Source organism: Heterocephalus glaber, unplaced genomic scaffold (genome assembly GCF_053883595.1).
Source record: "Heterocephalus glaber isolate CG9 unplaced genomic scaffold, H.glaber_assembly_v1.0 deba00000071, whole genome shotgun sequence".
Lineage (NCBI taxonomy): Eukaryota > Metazoa > Chordata > Mammalia > Rodentia > Bathyergidae > Heterocephalus > Heterocephalus glaber.
In genome coordinates, this window is record NW_028258137.1 from 24110211 (window position 1) to 24126422 (window position 16212).

General features: G+C 35.5%; 1 protein-coding gene across 10 annotated transcripts in view; it reads left to right on the top strand.

Moving 5' to 3' along the window:
- The window catches only part of Cdh8 (cadherin 8), a 382630-nt gene that overhangs the window by 109017 nt on the left and 257401 nt on the right, over positions 1-16212 (top strand). For all 10 annotated transcript variants that reach the window (XR_015449028.1, XR_015449007.1, XM_087205646.1 and 7 more), the window contains one exon: positions 9886-10180. Coding sequence is in view for 8 of the 10 variants with exons in the window: in XM_087205646.1 (XP_087061772.1) it covers positions 9886-10180 (295 nt within the window). In the remaining 2 variants the exon portion in view is untranslated. The remainder of the gene's footprint in view (positions 1-9885; positions 10181-16212) is intronic.

Sequence of the window (16212 nt, forward strand, 5' to 3'; positions counted from 1 at the left end):
AAAGTTTGATATGGGCAGCAGATACTGCTGATTCTTTTTAAAATGATAGGTTAGTTTTCTGTAATTTTGATAAATATATGCTAAACGTGAATGTCACAATGGCTAGGATTTGTTTCTCAGTTATTCTTTCAAGAAAATATTTCCATAAAAAATGTGATTAGTTCAGCTTGCAACACAAGCAATCACCTGGAGAAGATGCTCGTGCGATCACATGGAGAAGGTGCTCGTGCGATCACATGGAGAAGGTGCTCGTGCGATCACATGGAGAAGGTGCTCGTGCGATCACATGGAGAAGGTGCTCATGCTTCGACATGTAGCAGATTTGCCCGTTCCACCCATTTCATTTCACAGAACATGAAACAAAAGAGCACATAGGACTCACAGTTCCAAAAATCGTTTTTATTTTCTCATCAAAATATGTTCTTAAGTGGAAGTTTTTGTTTGTTTTAATTTCAAGATTTTGTGATAGAGGAGTACTACGACTTTCAGTACAGTTTGGTGCCACTGTTTTGATTAGTACTATGTGACAGCAGTTTTACCCATCATTACATTTACACAGTGAAAATCAGGACACATGATTTTTTACCTGCTAGATGTCCTGGTGGGGTCTTAGAGATGTCCAGATGTCTGTGCACCACACTATGAGAAAATTGCTCTGGACATTCCTGGTTCTTCCAGTGTTCCACTGCCAAGTACTGACAGGGGTTTTTCCTACAGAGGCAAGAAAGACCTCCTCATTAGCCTTGCAGTTCTGCTTCTTGCCAGAAATTTTCAATACTCTATCCACTCATCCTAGAGTACCCTTATACTATTTATAGTATAAGGGGTGGGTGTGGTTGGCAAAATAGTTACACACATGATAAATTCCATGGAGTAGATTTATTATGGACAGATGACAAAAAGTGGAAGCCTAGGATATATGATGAGCTGGTCCTCTATGGCCCATGGTGGATAGAGTGTCATCTCTTCTTCCTATTAGCACTTCTAGGAAATACTGCAGAAAACAACCCACCCTAAAATTTATACCTGAGAAAAAGGACTTATTGACTTGAAGCACAAAAATACATCTTGTTTCTAGAGGGCACAGACAGATCTCAGGCTATGCTGGCCAGTCCCTGCTTATCTCAGAGTGTTGCATTCCCAGTACATCTTAATTATTGTTGAGAACTACAAGTGAGACAGGAGGGGAACTCGATTTCTACAAGGCTATTTGTAGACCTGTCTTGTACCTCAATGACAAAAACTAGCCATTTAAACTTAAGTACAGGGAATTAAACAAAATCCACAGGGTCACAGCAGCATTCCATTCTTCCATCCTCTCATCCGTTCTTTTCTCTCCCAATATCCAACTCATGTGCATGTGTGTGCATGCACATAGACACACACACACACACCACAGAATTTGTGCAATACTGAACTACATTAAATCTTTATCTTAGCACAAGATCACTTTCAAAGAACTCTCAGTTTCTTATACAACAATAATTGAAGGTCAGTCTACATTTCCACTGTTATCACTGAGTAAAATAACAAAGTTTTTTATTGCTCAAAGAAACTTCTTAGAAACCAAGTTACCCAATGTAGCTCAGACAGTCTTTCACATTAAAGCTAAATTACCTGAAATTCCTTCTCAACACTCAAATACAGAGAACTTTAATATAAATAAAATATGTAAAAAATCAAATCTCCTCTCCTAACCTAATTCCTCTTCATGAAAGCTCTTTGTGACCTTTATCTCCTCTCCATTTTATTTCCATTATATTCTGTTTTACTATCTCTCTGAAATTTTTGTTATAAATGAAAGTACCATATCTGGTTAACAGGAAGAAGATTAAAAGGACTCTCAAACCCACCTAAACATTTCTTATGAGCAAAGTGGATGAAGAAATTGTGTGTGTACATACACACCTATCATTTCAAATCCAAAACATGTTAAAACAGTGGAGAGAAGAAATAGTCAGAATGGAGCTTTTCTCCATATTCAAAATTTACATATTGAATACCCAGTATGTGGCTTAACAGTATTGTGATTGTGTAAGCTTTCCATGGTTGTGACAAAGTGCTGAGATAATCAAACTGAAGGATGAACAGGGTTTTTCTTTTCCTCTCAGTTTTTGCAATTTCTTCCCATAGTTATTGGTCACATTGCTTTCGATGTGTGATGGCAGAGGATATCACAGCTGCATGGCTGCAGTTGATAGTATATGAATTTGGTTTACCTTTATAGGAGATGGGAGAGAGACGAGAGAGAGAGAGAGAGAGAGAGAGAGAGAGAGAGAGAGACTTAACTTTCTTACCCTAGGTCCAACATTTTGAAAGTTCTACCACCTCCCCTATAGCACCACAGGCTAATGGCCAAGCCTTTAATCCTTTAATCTATGGGCCTTTAGGGGACATTTGAGAATCACAGCAGCTATAATATTTCTGAGTGTGCAAAGAAAGCATCTACTAGTTTATTTTTCAGGAGAAGGTATTAATACGTGATCATTGGAGTGGGAGTATTATTTATAAAAATGTATCTAATAGTTCTGCATTTTGTCATTGTTTTCTATAAAGGCATCACCTCATCTTCCTACTTTCACCTACTGGATTCATTAGATTTCCCAAGAACATTTGTTATCAGGAAGAAATTCTCTCCATACCAATTGCCCCACTTCCCATCCCACAACTTTCAACTTTGAGGTGATTCTGTCATTAGGTTCCTTTCCACGGGGCCATTTGCAGACCTTGGACTCCAGTATGTTAGGTGGGTATTACAGATTTCCAGAGATCATGAAATCTAGGACTGTTTCTCATTCTGTGTCCCTGGGACGCTACCTCTTACCTCAGTGTAATTTCCACAAAGCTATTGAGCAACAGATGAAATGCAAACAAACTACCACAGAGTAGGTGGCATCAACAACAAAAGGTTAGTGTCCTGTGGTTCTGGAGGCTGGAAGTCCAATATCAAAGTGCCAGCAGGTTTGACTTCTGAGGCCTTGCTTCTTGGTTTAGAGATAACTCTCTTTTTGTTAAGCCCTTACACAGTTCTGTTTGTGGTGCAGATTTCTGACAGATCCGTTTGGTATGAAGCAGAAAAGCATGCTCACTGTTCAAGTTTCCTTTGTAGTTTTGTTGTTTCTGTTCATTATTTTTTCAGGCAGATTTTGGGTGGCAAAAGGAGTTGAAGGGTGTAGCTGTACACATTTAAACACACACACATTTATAGCATTATAAGCTATATCATTAGCATCTGATTCTGATAATTTGATGGTGTATTAGGCTACACTTCCAAATTTAAAGTACAGTTATAGTGATATTTGTGAGACTATAACAAAATTTTGAAAAGCTTTTACTTACTGTCCTTGCCATAATCTGAAAAAGATTTTGTTTTTGCTGGTGGTACTAAGTGATCTTGTTTATATTCAAGGAGGAAACTAATATAGAGAACATTTAAGTATTCATCTAAGATCATATCTCCAAGTTGTGATTCAAACCAAGTCCTTTGAATCTCATTGATTTAAATGGAAAAAAAATACTTGAGAATTTCTTTAGTTTGCCATCCACTCTTTCATCCACCCATGCATTTTTCCAGTAACACAATTTCTCTACCTATCACACTCATCTTAATTCTTTTATCAATTCAATTACCTATTGATCCATTGAGCCATCTCTAAGCTTACTGAGTAGTCATGGGCAAAACTAGAAAATGTGGTTATTTCTGTTAAAGATGAATTTTGTCTTGAGCTTCAGCATTCTCAGAAAGCTTTAAATGAGACAATTTATATTGCTCCTAGGATGGGTAAAACATCTAACTTATTTAACTTTTTGATCACAAAAAAAGAAAACCATGGTTTAACCATTGTTACAATTCTATTCAATGACTCGAGCAAAATCCTAGTTTTATATTTTCCCTTTTTCACTTCCATTGCAATGTTCTTCAAAATTCATACATTTTGAATCCCTCAAAATCCTACTACCAATATAGAATTTCAGATTCAGTAATGACTGCTATTTGTTTATCCACTGTGTTCTTTCTTGTCTGTTGATCTTATCCAAATCTTGGGGTGTTTTATGCCTATTAGATAGATGTACTTTTATGATATAATTTTTTTCCTGAAATTTGGTAAGAATAGAGGAATGGAATGGGTTGCTTAAATTTACTGTAGTTCTAAACCATTTCAGCATATCAAGACTTTTTACAGATTACAAGGTCCAGCATGACACACTTCTAAATCCAACCCCTTGTATAAGAATCATCCAATATTTTATTTAACTCAAAAGCATCAAGAACAGGTGGTTTTCCAGTTCTCTTTAAATATCATAATGGGACCTTCCTATCTCCTGAAGGGTGCAATTCACGTTGGTGAGGACACTGTGGAAGATGTCGCCCTGTGGAGGGCTGAGATAAGCAGATGTTAAGATTAACTCCTCATTTCTTCTGGGGAGCAGTAGAGAAACTTGAAAGAAACCTTCTACTGTTCTTCTTGTCCTTTCCTTCCCTGCCCCTTTACTCTGCTAGCAGCATATCTGTGCCTTACATTGAGCTCTTGCCCTCTCCTCTTATCATCTCAAAACCTTAGTTCAGAAGCACCTTGTCAAACTGACTGGTCCCATCTTGGAAGAGCACATCAAGAAAATTGGAGAAACTCTCCTGTAGTATCCTTTGGATAGAGTAGAACAACAAAATAATTTCGGATGCCAGAGTTACCCAATTTCCGATAAAGAAGTGATTTCCCTTGTGGTTTCCACAATCTTAGTCCTCACTTCATCCTACCAGAAGAAGTAGTCAGAATGGCCCAATCTGATCCTCTCCACTAAATGACTCATCATTTGGTATTAAAATGAATACAGAGAAGAATGTGCCTCCTCTAGGTTCTTCTGTATGAAGATTACTGTGGGGTCCTGGAGCATTCTGTGTGAGAGCAGAGGAAATATTTTTCCTGTCAATAAATATCTATAACCACCAAAGGGATGTAGGTTCTCACTCTGACTCTGAAATTGATGATGTCTGAGTGTCACTGTTACTATTACATTGTTATCACTGTTATCTATCATGCACAAATTATTAACCCATTGTCCATATATGTATCTATCTATCCAAGATCCCAACCTTCCTTTCAACAACCCCTCTACTATATCTTAATTCCTACAATGAGAACTGAATTTGAATCCACACTTGAGGGAACTCAAAAGCTTCACATTTACTATAGGTAAGATTTTAGGTCCCTGGGTCTAGCTTTCCAAATTCTATTGCTTTCTTCTTTAAATCACTGTTTGGAAAATAAAATAAGAAATGTTCTTTTCTTCCCTTCTTTACAGGCATTTTACTCCACAAATATTTATTGAGCTTCCAATAATATGACAGAAGGAATACAAAGAAGAATGAAATGCAAATGCATCTTCTCACAACTTTTATAGTATAAATCTGTCTTTTAATTGGGAAGTGTTATGCAAATAAATATAGGGAAGGTGATGAGGGTGGAATGATGCTCATACTCAACAGTTCAGCTCAATTTTGTAGCAGTCTTGAGATGAGTCCTGAAATTGAAGACTTAATGTGAAAGCCTACAATCACCACTGTGTACCTGACACCGTGTTTCTCCAACTAGGCCACAGCATGTGGCCAGAAAAGTTGGAAATTTATCTGGTTACCAATATGACAGATCCTGGATTATGAGTAGGATTTAATAATAATTGAGGCAGCTGAGTGATTTGATTTATTAGGTTTATCTCTCATCTACCCTTCTCTGGGCTTCTATGATATTCTCTAGTTGGTAAACACCAGTCTCTGTGGTATCACTCTAACAAAACTATGATCAGGTCAGGCTCTTTTTTTGAAATCTTTCTATGTATGATCTCATATCAAATCCAAACTCTTTATTTTACTTTCACTATTATATATTCTGGCCCCATCTTGCGTTCTAGTCTTGTTGCTACCTCTCTTTCTCTCCATACTCTATCCAGACTATATTATCTTTAAAGAGATTAAAATTAAAGGAATCTTTACCCTTACTATGAATTCTGCCTGGCTCACATTTCTTCTTCCTTTGAGAACTGAAGCTTTAACCATTACATTTTTGAGATGATGTATTCTATCTCTCCACACCTTATTTTGTAGGTATAATTTCTTTATATCTTCACATATGCCTGTTTCTTGCACATCATAGATCTTAGAGCATGCATATGAATCCAAAACTTAACTCTAAAATATGTGCTGCTAATATTGTCACATGCTAATTATGTATTCTCTGCGAGTGTCTCTTATTAATCTCAATCATTTTATTGGTAAAATGGAGAAATGGTCTCAGATTTGTGTTAAGATACATCTTTTTTTCTGAAAAACTCTTTAATCATGGTAACTTTTTTGAATTAAATATTCTGCAGTTATAGTTCTATGTGTTCAAAATAGTTTTAGAAGCAGTTCCTAGAACTCTAAGAATGAAAAAATGGACAATTAAAAAGGTAAATATATTTGTTATTAATGGTTTTCCTCAACAAATGTTGCAAAACACACTATATTTGTGATTTCAACATATTCTTTAACCCGTTTTTTTTGTTTGTTTGTTTGTTTTGTTTTTTATTGTGGTACCAGGGATGAACTCAGCACCTTGAGCTTGTGAGACTAAATCCCCAACACTTTTAACCCTTTTATTTTAAAGGGCTTCATGTTATTATTAAATTCAGAGAGGGTGGATTCCAGTGTCATAATATTTGTCTATTCAGAGTATTTGGGGCTAATAAAAACCATGAAAGAAGACAAGACAGATTTGTCCATCTACCAGTCTCATATACTTTGTGCCCTGAATGGAGGAGCACATGTAAGTTGTAACATACACTTACAAAATATTTACCAGGAAATAGTCAATACATATGATGATGATGATGATGATGATGATGATGATGATGGTGGTGGTGGTCATGGTGGTAGTGGTGATGATGATGATGATGATAGTGATCCCTATATTTCCTCTAAATTTTAAAATTTTGTTGGTCACTCACATGACAATGTCTTTGAGAGCAGAGACCATATTAGTGTTTATTTTTACTTCACCTCTACCCTTAAGATAATGCATGGAAGAACATGGAAAATTCTCTACATGCTTATTAAGTGAATGCATGAAGCTTTCTTGCACCAAAGCCAGGCCAAGGAGTCTTATCTATTCAACCTGATTTGCATATGGCCCTTATCCTGCTCCAATAGCCCAGCAATGCCTGGGAGGAATGACACTCACCTTTCCAGATGATGCACAGTGTGGGAAGCTTCAGTGCATTTGGAATATCTGTGGAACCACAGGAGTTTTTGGTTGGGAAAAATTGGCAGAAGCGGCATCATTGCACTAAAATGAGCAAGATCTGACAAACATGAAGAACGACAGCAAAAGCAGCAACTTGAACCATGCATCTCAAATAATTCGGGGAGGCAGATTTGGAATCTTATGTCTTTTCTCCCTCTCTTTCTTTATCTATTTTTTCATATCCACAGTCTTTTCTTTGTAATGTCAAATTATTTATCCACACAAGTCACTTGCCAGAATATGTGTGTGATACAAATAATGGGATGAATGAATGAACATAGAAATTCAATACTCTTATCAGGACTATCATTGGCCTCAGGATCTGGATTTTAAGCCGATTAGCTAAAATAAATTTCTGGAAGCGGAGAAAGCAAACAATATTTCCTTAGTTCTTTTTTTTCTGTTTTATTTCAGAATGTTATATGTGTAAAAGCTATTTTTAAATGAGTCTTGGGAACTTGCTTACACGTACATTGCAACCAGGATTACCCCAGTATTTCCAGAGACTTAGGTGGGCTTTAATGTTAAGAAATAAATAATGGTTTCAGTTATAAGTCACTTCATATGCTCACTTTTGTGTTGTAATTATTTTCAAATAGATGGATGGTCTCAGATTCCAAAGTCAATTGTGCAATGCAGATATTTTATATCATGTTGTAGGCAAAGCAACCGAAACTCAAATAAATGTGATAATCTCTGCACTTCCTACAGTTCAAAAGTCCTGAATCCTGCCTTTGTAATTTATTTTTCCAACTTCTGTTTTTCCCTTCTTTTCCTTTACTTATCTTTAGACACAAAGAATCATTAAAACCTAAGACTATAGTTCAATTTACATATCAGAGGTTATCAGTACTAAGAAAGAAAATATGCCACAGATAAGTTCTAACACAAATATAGTAAGACTAGTTTATTTGTTAATTCACAGAATTCTGTGGCAAGAGTGACACATACCGATATCTCTTGTGCCTCCAGAATGGCATGCATGTGAATAGGAGCCTTCATGAATGATATATTATTCAAATTTTCTATTTTTAATAAAAATGCTAATGGAAATGTTAAAATGCACATAAATTAAAATGATCATAAATTAGGATTAATATCACATTAATGAATTATAATCCCACATTCATTAAGATAAAGTGGCATTTCAATATTTGTTCTTGTTCATAAATTTAAAACAATGAAAGAAAAGGATACACTCTGAGATTCAATAAATATTTGATATAATCTTATGTTTTTTTAATAGTCAAAAGTAAAGTAGGAAATCTAGATGCTTTTGAATTCTTTGTTACTTTTTTATGTCTTTTTCATAATCCTTTCTTTTCATTTATTGAAGCACTAAATACAATTCAAATCAGCAAAGAAAATGATAGAGCCTATTCTGAATAAAGAGGATCCCAGAGAATGCAGTCTTTTGAATTTCTGGGAGTTTCTTTCAACAAGAGTTTTTTAAGGGACAAATATTTGACATTTCATGGAGCAATAAGGGAACTACACTGGCATTTAACTGAATTGAACTAAAAACTATGTACAATTAAACAACATTTTACAACTGTAATACAATAATTTTTATTAAAAATGCAAACAAAAACAATATCTATTCTTATTTCTTTTCTTTGAAGCAGAAATTACTTACAAAAAGGGAAAAGCAAATATATCAAAACATCCGTATCTCCTCTGGAGAGCACATTGTGAGGATTTGAAAACCAAGGTTTCCCTCCAGTAGGATGTACCTACCAAACAATCCAGGCAGAGAATTTGCCTGGTATATAAACTCAATATTCAATAAATGTATTCAATAAATATGTGTTGCCATGACCTGACATAGATTTGGATTCCTTTTGAAAAGTTTTTTTTTTTTTTTTTTTCAGAAAATTGCCATTTCTGGGCAAATATGCTCTGATATTCTGGCCCAAGGGTTCTTCTCTATACAATGGGAAAGATCTTCTTGGCTCTTTCCATAGGAATTGTAAGAATTAAAGAAAAATGTAAAGTCCTACAAAAGCTATGAGACCTTCAGGTTATTAGAATTACTTTTGTTTGTATAAATATAGCAGGCAAATCTGAGTCTAATTCTAGCAGCACCATACTTTAGTCTATCAAATATGAACAGTGAAGTGGTTATTATGTGCCTTAATTATTGACATACCTCAGTTTACTCATATTTTTATGAAATATTAACTCAGTATTTTATAAAATTTAAGGGAATGGTCATTATATGACAAGTGTTTCACGTAGTTCTTGGCATACAGGTAGTGATTCATAAAAGGTAGCTAATAATAACATTCAATGAATGTGTCAATAAATTGAAAATGATTACATATATTTTTGTATTTTTCCCCTTGAACCTTTATCCTTTAGAAAGCATGAAATTTTACATTAAACAGGTCAGAGCACTTTAAAAATACTATTCTGACTTATTTAATGAATTTCATTATACTTTGTTTCTGATGGCTATCTCTAGGGCTACATAGTATATTTGTACATTTACTCTGACCAGAAATTGATGAAGTGATTAAAAGAACTGAAATCACATGAAACAGGAGCCAGGTAGAAAAATAACTTTGCAGATTGCTCCATCACTAACTAATGTTACTTTTCATTTTAGCTACACACAGACTTGGACCCTGGAAGCAAAAAAATCAAGTATATCCTATCAGGTGATGGAGCTGGGACAATCTTTCAAATAAACGATATAACTGGAGATATCCATGCTATTAAGAGACTTGACCGAGAGGAAAAGGCTGAATACACCCTGACAGCTCAGGCAGTAGACTGGGAGACGAACAAACCTCTTGAGCCTCCTTCTGAGTTTATTATTAAAGTTCAAGACATCAACGACAATGCACCTGAGTTTCTTAATGGACCCTATCATGCTACTGTGCCAGAGATGTCCATTTTGGGTATGTATGGTTCCAATTTCACAAAACCATTGAGTCATTTTTAAAATAGCTTCTGGCATCAGGGATGGTGTGTTGTTGAATAAAAGACATTTATTACCGACTTATCTCTAATTTGCATTTCCAAATCCCCTTTTTTGGCCTAAGTTCCACAGCTCAATAGCTTTATTCCCTTAGTAATAGGAGCTGACTGACAGAGGAGCAGTTTTATTAAAATATCTCTCCTTACAGGACAATATTTCAATAGGCTGAATTTGTATTCCTCTCATACACTTGTAGTTTGAGTATTGTTACTGAGGCGGATTTATCAAGATTTGTTTAAACATGCCAAGCTAATCCTATTGATATTTGCTTCATGTTTAATTATTTGTTTGTGTATATTCACATGCAGATGCAGTGCATAGAGAAATAGGAGACCATCTAGGACTGCATTCAGCCAGATATTGGCTTGAGCTCCTCTTCAGAGTCTGCTATGGGGTGGGCAGTTACCGTTACCAATGAGACTTCAGTTTTTGTGGCCAGTTTTCCTCAACCGAACAGTTTTTAGGAGCCATTGAAGTCACCATTGACCAGTCCCACTTTTTCTGAGCCATCAAAGCATGTACTACACTTTACATGAGCAATATATGTTCCAAAACCTAATTTTTCTGTTTTTTTTCTGAATTTGGATATTTTCCTATTCCCAAATTTCAACCTTGATACAAAAAACTTTGAACCTGTGGTTTTATACAATAAAAGGAGGGATTTTAGAGTTCTTTTTGTCTGACAAAAGCAGTAGGAAGGATGAAGTATTCAAAGTATAGAATCACAAAAGTCAGTTTTATGTATGCAATATATACAGAATTTGTTTCAGAGTGTGTTTAAGAATGCATGCAAGGCATCAAAGTCACATAAATTAGAATAATGTGAACACAGAAGACATAAAGGCAAAAGCAAGCACACACATACACACACACAGGCGGAGATAAACTGATGGCCAAAAATCGGTAAATACAGACATGTGAATTCTTCATTTCAACTCCCAAATTTGATGTTAAATTATATGGTAGAAAAAAAATCAACAACCTTTTTCACAGATTCTATGCAATAAAATCAAACTACACAGTAAAATCACACATACTTACAAATATGAAAAACAGGAAAAAATATGTGGATGAAATATTCTCAGCAAAATCTTTACTGTAGGTCCAAATAAATGCAAAATATTGATATGGATTTCAAGTCTAAGTTTGGGGCCCATTATCAGCTATAATGCAGAATGTCTTTTACCTACTCAAATATGGACATGACATTTTTATTTATTTTAGCCATTCAATGTTTTACTCCCTCAGCTTATCTACTACTTCTGTATCTGAATGACTTTCTCTTATTTTGTCACTGACAACTTAAAATTATTTTGTCGCTTATTGTCTTTTCCCTTCCCCTTACCTTTTTTGATTCTTCCTCTTCTTTCTCATCTTTCTTCTCTTCCCCTGCTGCTCTTTCTTGGACTCCTGTTTCTTTTCTTTTCTACCCTACTTCTTCTCCTCTCCTTTTCCATTGCCTACCTTGGTCATTCTATGTCTTAACTATTCTGCCCATGTGGATGACTTTAAATTCATATCCCCTCCTTCACCTGCTACTTAAGCTGGTAATCCACATTCTCAGTAGCTTCCAGAAAAATGTCACCTGATGTCTAATAGAAAGGTCAAAGAGCATATTAAAATATCAAACTTTTCCTTACAAATTTTTTCCTTCCTACTTGCTATGATTTGGTCAGTGGTCTTGTTACTCTCTGGAATCCCATGTACAAAACTTAAGAGATATTGAATCTTTTCTCTCTTTCAAGCCAGTGGAGCACAATGCTCAATCACTAATTCTAGTCAGCCCGGCCTGAAATGTAATTTTAACATGTTTAATTTCACTTCTCTAGATCAGATCCTAATTATCAAATAGTATGCTTGATTTTAACCTTCTTATTTCTTAAGTAATCTGTATATTTATGCTGGAAAAAATCTCTTTTCTATTATACAGGTGTTTACTTTTCATAGAGCAAAAATTTGCAGATTTCTTAGCCAATGGGACTTTTAATGGCTTGGCTTCATTTGACCTCTTTGTTCTTACTTAGCTATAAGACAACTCTGATAGGTACACCCACAGATGCAGCAAATCAGAAATTATTTCAGGTCTTCATATTCTATGATTATCTGTTTTATTCTTATCAAAATGGAAGTGCTCCTATAGCTGGCTAAAAATTAAATATTTTCTAGGAAATTTTATGACTTCTTAGGAAGTCATCTTCTCACCATCAGTATCATGTTCCTAAAAATAAATGAAGAGAAAAACTCACATACACACATACATACACAAGAGCATGCACAAATCTCCACCTACGTACTTCCTCTAGATTCTGACATACAAATAGGAATTGAGAAATACTATTAAAATTTCATATCTTTTTTTGTACTTTTTTCTTATTGCTTGGTCAAACTCATTCACATCAGAAAAATTCCTTAATGCATCCTTTTCTCCAGATTTCTGTTACACACTTTTAAGGGTTTTGGACAATTCCAGAATGCATGGCACACTTGATCTAACTTACTAATAAATGATGAACAGGAAAGTAGTTTTTTGTCTCATTATTATGTTTTCTCCATCTTGGTGCCAGGTCTATATCTGTTGACAATAAATGGGTCAGAGACTCCTTTTTCTGTTCATAAGTCATGTGCGTGATAGATGTGTTAAGGAAGAAAACCTCAGAAACTTCTGTAAGGGCATTTTGGGGGAGAAAAACCTTTTAAAGATATTATTAGCTATGTGTGGCTGTAAATACATCCTTTTTCTCTACTCATTTTTTTCCAGCTAAGAAGGTTGAGACTTAAAGAAATGCTGCAAGCTAATTTATACACGTATACATACATACATACATGGATGCATACATACATATAAATACTTTAAATGATGAGCCTGTGCCATGTCTTCCAGCAAGAGTGAAGTTGCAAGTGTGTGTTTGAATCCCGATTCCATCCCTGCTTATCTGGTTGACTTTGAAGTTCAGGCAGGTCATAGTATTGGTTATTTTCCTTAGCTATAATTCAAGGATAATAATTCTCATCTCGCTTTCATTGTGTGAGAATTGCATGATAAAATAAAAGTCAAAAGAATGTCACAAAGTACGTAACTGTTCCATAATAGGTGATTGTTGTGGCTTTTTAAATTATTTTATTAATTACCCCCCCTCACCTCTGTACTTTCCCTTCAGTATTGATTTTAAGCACTGGGTGTCTGGTTTCTGTTTGACTCCAGCCTTTCTGGCTAAAGGAAGCAGAGGCAGCTGTGCTATGTTATTGTCAAGTGTGAATTATTCTCTTCATTTCTCATGAAGGTGAATATCAGGATGAAGGTCAGCCACTATCTCCTTTCTTTCCCTATTACCACTGTTCTCTCTCTCTCTCTCAGCTTGTCTCTTCCCTCTCCACTTTCTTTCTTTCATTTTTCTTCCTTTGCTACTGCAGAAATGCCAGCGCCTGCACCTGTATGCCCTGAGGAATGCTAGCAAAGGCTGAGGGATTTCATTGTGCAGAAAGTGAAAAATAAAATTCTAATTGAGAAATTTACCCATATTAAACTGAAATGAATGTGATGTTCGAGAACTGTCTGCTGGTTGACAAGCTGTCAAGACAAAACACACATATATATTTGCCCAAATGGCAGCCAAATTAATTTAGAAATATCTTACTTGGAAGCTGGAGACACGGTTCTTTTATATTCTACTGTGAATTTCAGAACCTGATGAGAATTCACTTTTATAGAAATACTGAATAAAGAAAGACATTTCAGCTTGTCTGATTTTAACTGTGGATAGGAAAGTAGCAGTGTTGAAGGTGCTTTTTAAAGAAACTTTGCCTACATTAATTTTATAAAGTTTAAATCTATAGTTTTAATGTAATTGAGTATTGAGGTGAGAGATATTATAACCTGGATTATATATCTAAACCTGGGTTGGGGTAAAATGAACTTTATATTTGACTTGGAAATTGAAACTCAAGGTATTTAACTGAAAATCTAACTTTTGCTTGTGTAAGTGACAAACTCTATTTCAGGCTCACTTAATCTGTGTACAATAATCCCTAGCTAGAAGTATGTTTAGAAACATTTGATGGTCACATTTCAGAGTGCTAACTGCTTTGCTTTTAGAATATTTTTTTTATTAAATTCTTTTATTGGTATATTTTAGGTATATAACACAATTACATTTCCCATTGGGAATTGTACCTTTACATAATGCATCTTGGTTCTTATTTTTTCCCCTTTCCTAGCCCTCCATTCACCCCCTCCACCCTTCCCTATTTACAAAGACTTTATTTCCATTTTTTCCATTTCTCATCATTTTTCCTTTCCCTTCTTTCCTTTCCCCTGCCCCTCCCACTACCCCTACTCCTTTGGACCTTTTCTTCCTATTTTACATTATCAATCATTCATTCTACTCATTGGTAAATTTTAGGTATACAATATAATGACATTCATCATCGGAAATTTGCACCTTTACATAATCTCTCTTGGTTCTTATTTTTCACCCTTGCCCAGCCCTCCCTTCAACCCCTCCAGTCCTCCATATTTACAAAGATTTTGTTCCTATATTTTCATTTTCTCATATTAATCCCATTCCCTTCTATCCTTTCCGCTAGCCCTCCCACTTCCTTCCCCTTTGCCCCTTTTCTTCCCATTTCACATTACCTATTATACATTTAGTCCTTATTGACACTTTCAGTTTCTCACACCAGAGAAACTATTCGGCATTTATTCATGTGTGTCCTATTTATTTCACTTAAGAGTATTGCCTCAATGTGCATCTACTTAGCTATAAATGTCTCTAATTTCATATTTTTTATGGCTGAGTAGTACTCCATTTTATTAAAAAACCACATTTTCTTTATCCAGTCTCCAGTTGATGGGCATTTGGGCTGTTGCCAAGTTTTAGTTATTACAAACTGTGCTGCTATGAACATGGGTGCACATATATCACTGTGGTATGATTCTTTTAATTCTTTGGAGATCCCCAGCAGTGGAAGAGTGGGGTCAAATGGGACTTCCAGTCCTAGTTCTTTGAGGTAGCTCCATACTGATTTCCACAGTGCTTGCACAAGTCTACACTCCCACCAGCAGTGGAGCAGGGTTCCTCTTTCCCCACAGCCCCGCCAGCATTTGTTATTGGTTGATTTCATGATAGCAGCCATTCTTTCTGTAGTGAAGTGGAATTTCAGCGTTGTTTTCATTTGCATCTCTCGAATGACCAGTGATGTGGAACATTTTTTCATGTATTTATTTGCTATTTCTACTTCTTTGTCTGAGAAATATCTGTTAATTTCAGATGCCCATTTTTGGATTGGGTCTTTAAATTTGGGAGGTCTGATCTTTTTAAGTTCTTTGTAGATTCGAGATAGTAGACCTTTGTCTGAGGAAGAGCAGGTGAAGATTTTTTCCCACATTGTGAGTTGTCTCTTCACACTGCTGGTGGTTTCTCTTGCTGTGCAGAAGCCTTTTAATAAGAAGAGATCCCACTTGTTGATTGTTTGTGCTAGTTCCCAGGCAACTGAGGTTTTGTTCATAAAATCTTTTCCTACACCGATGTCTTCAAGGGTTCTACCTAACCTCTGTTCCAACTGGTTCAGAGTTTCTATTTTAATATTTAGATCTTTAATCCATTTTGATTTAAGTTTAGTGTGTGGTGAGAGATACAGGTCTAGTTTTAATCTTTGGCAAGTTGAAGCCCAATTTTTCCAGCACCATTTATTAAAAAGGCTATCTTTCCTACAGTGAGGGTGTTTGGCTCCTTTATCTAAGATGAGATAGCTGAGTGTGTCTGGCATTGTTTCTGCATCTTCTAATCTGTTCCACTGGTCCTCAAGTCTGTTTCTTTGCCAGTACCATGCTGTTTTTATAACAGTAGCTTTGTAGTAGAGTTGCAGGTTGGGGATTGTGATACTCCCTGCCATGTCTCTGTTACCTAGAATTGCTTTTGCTATTCTGGGTATCTTCTTGTTCCAAATGAATTT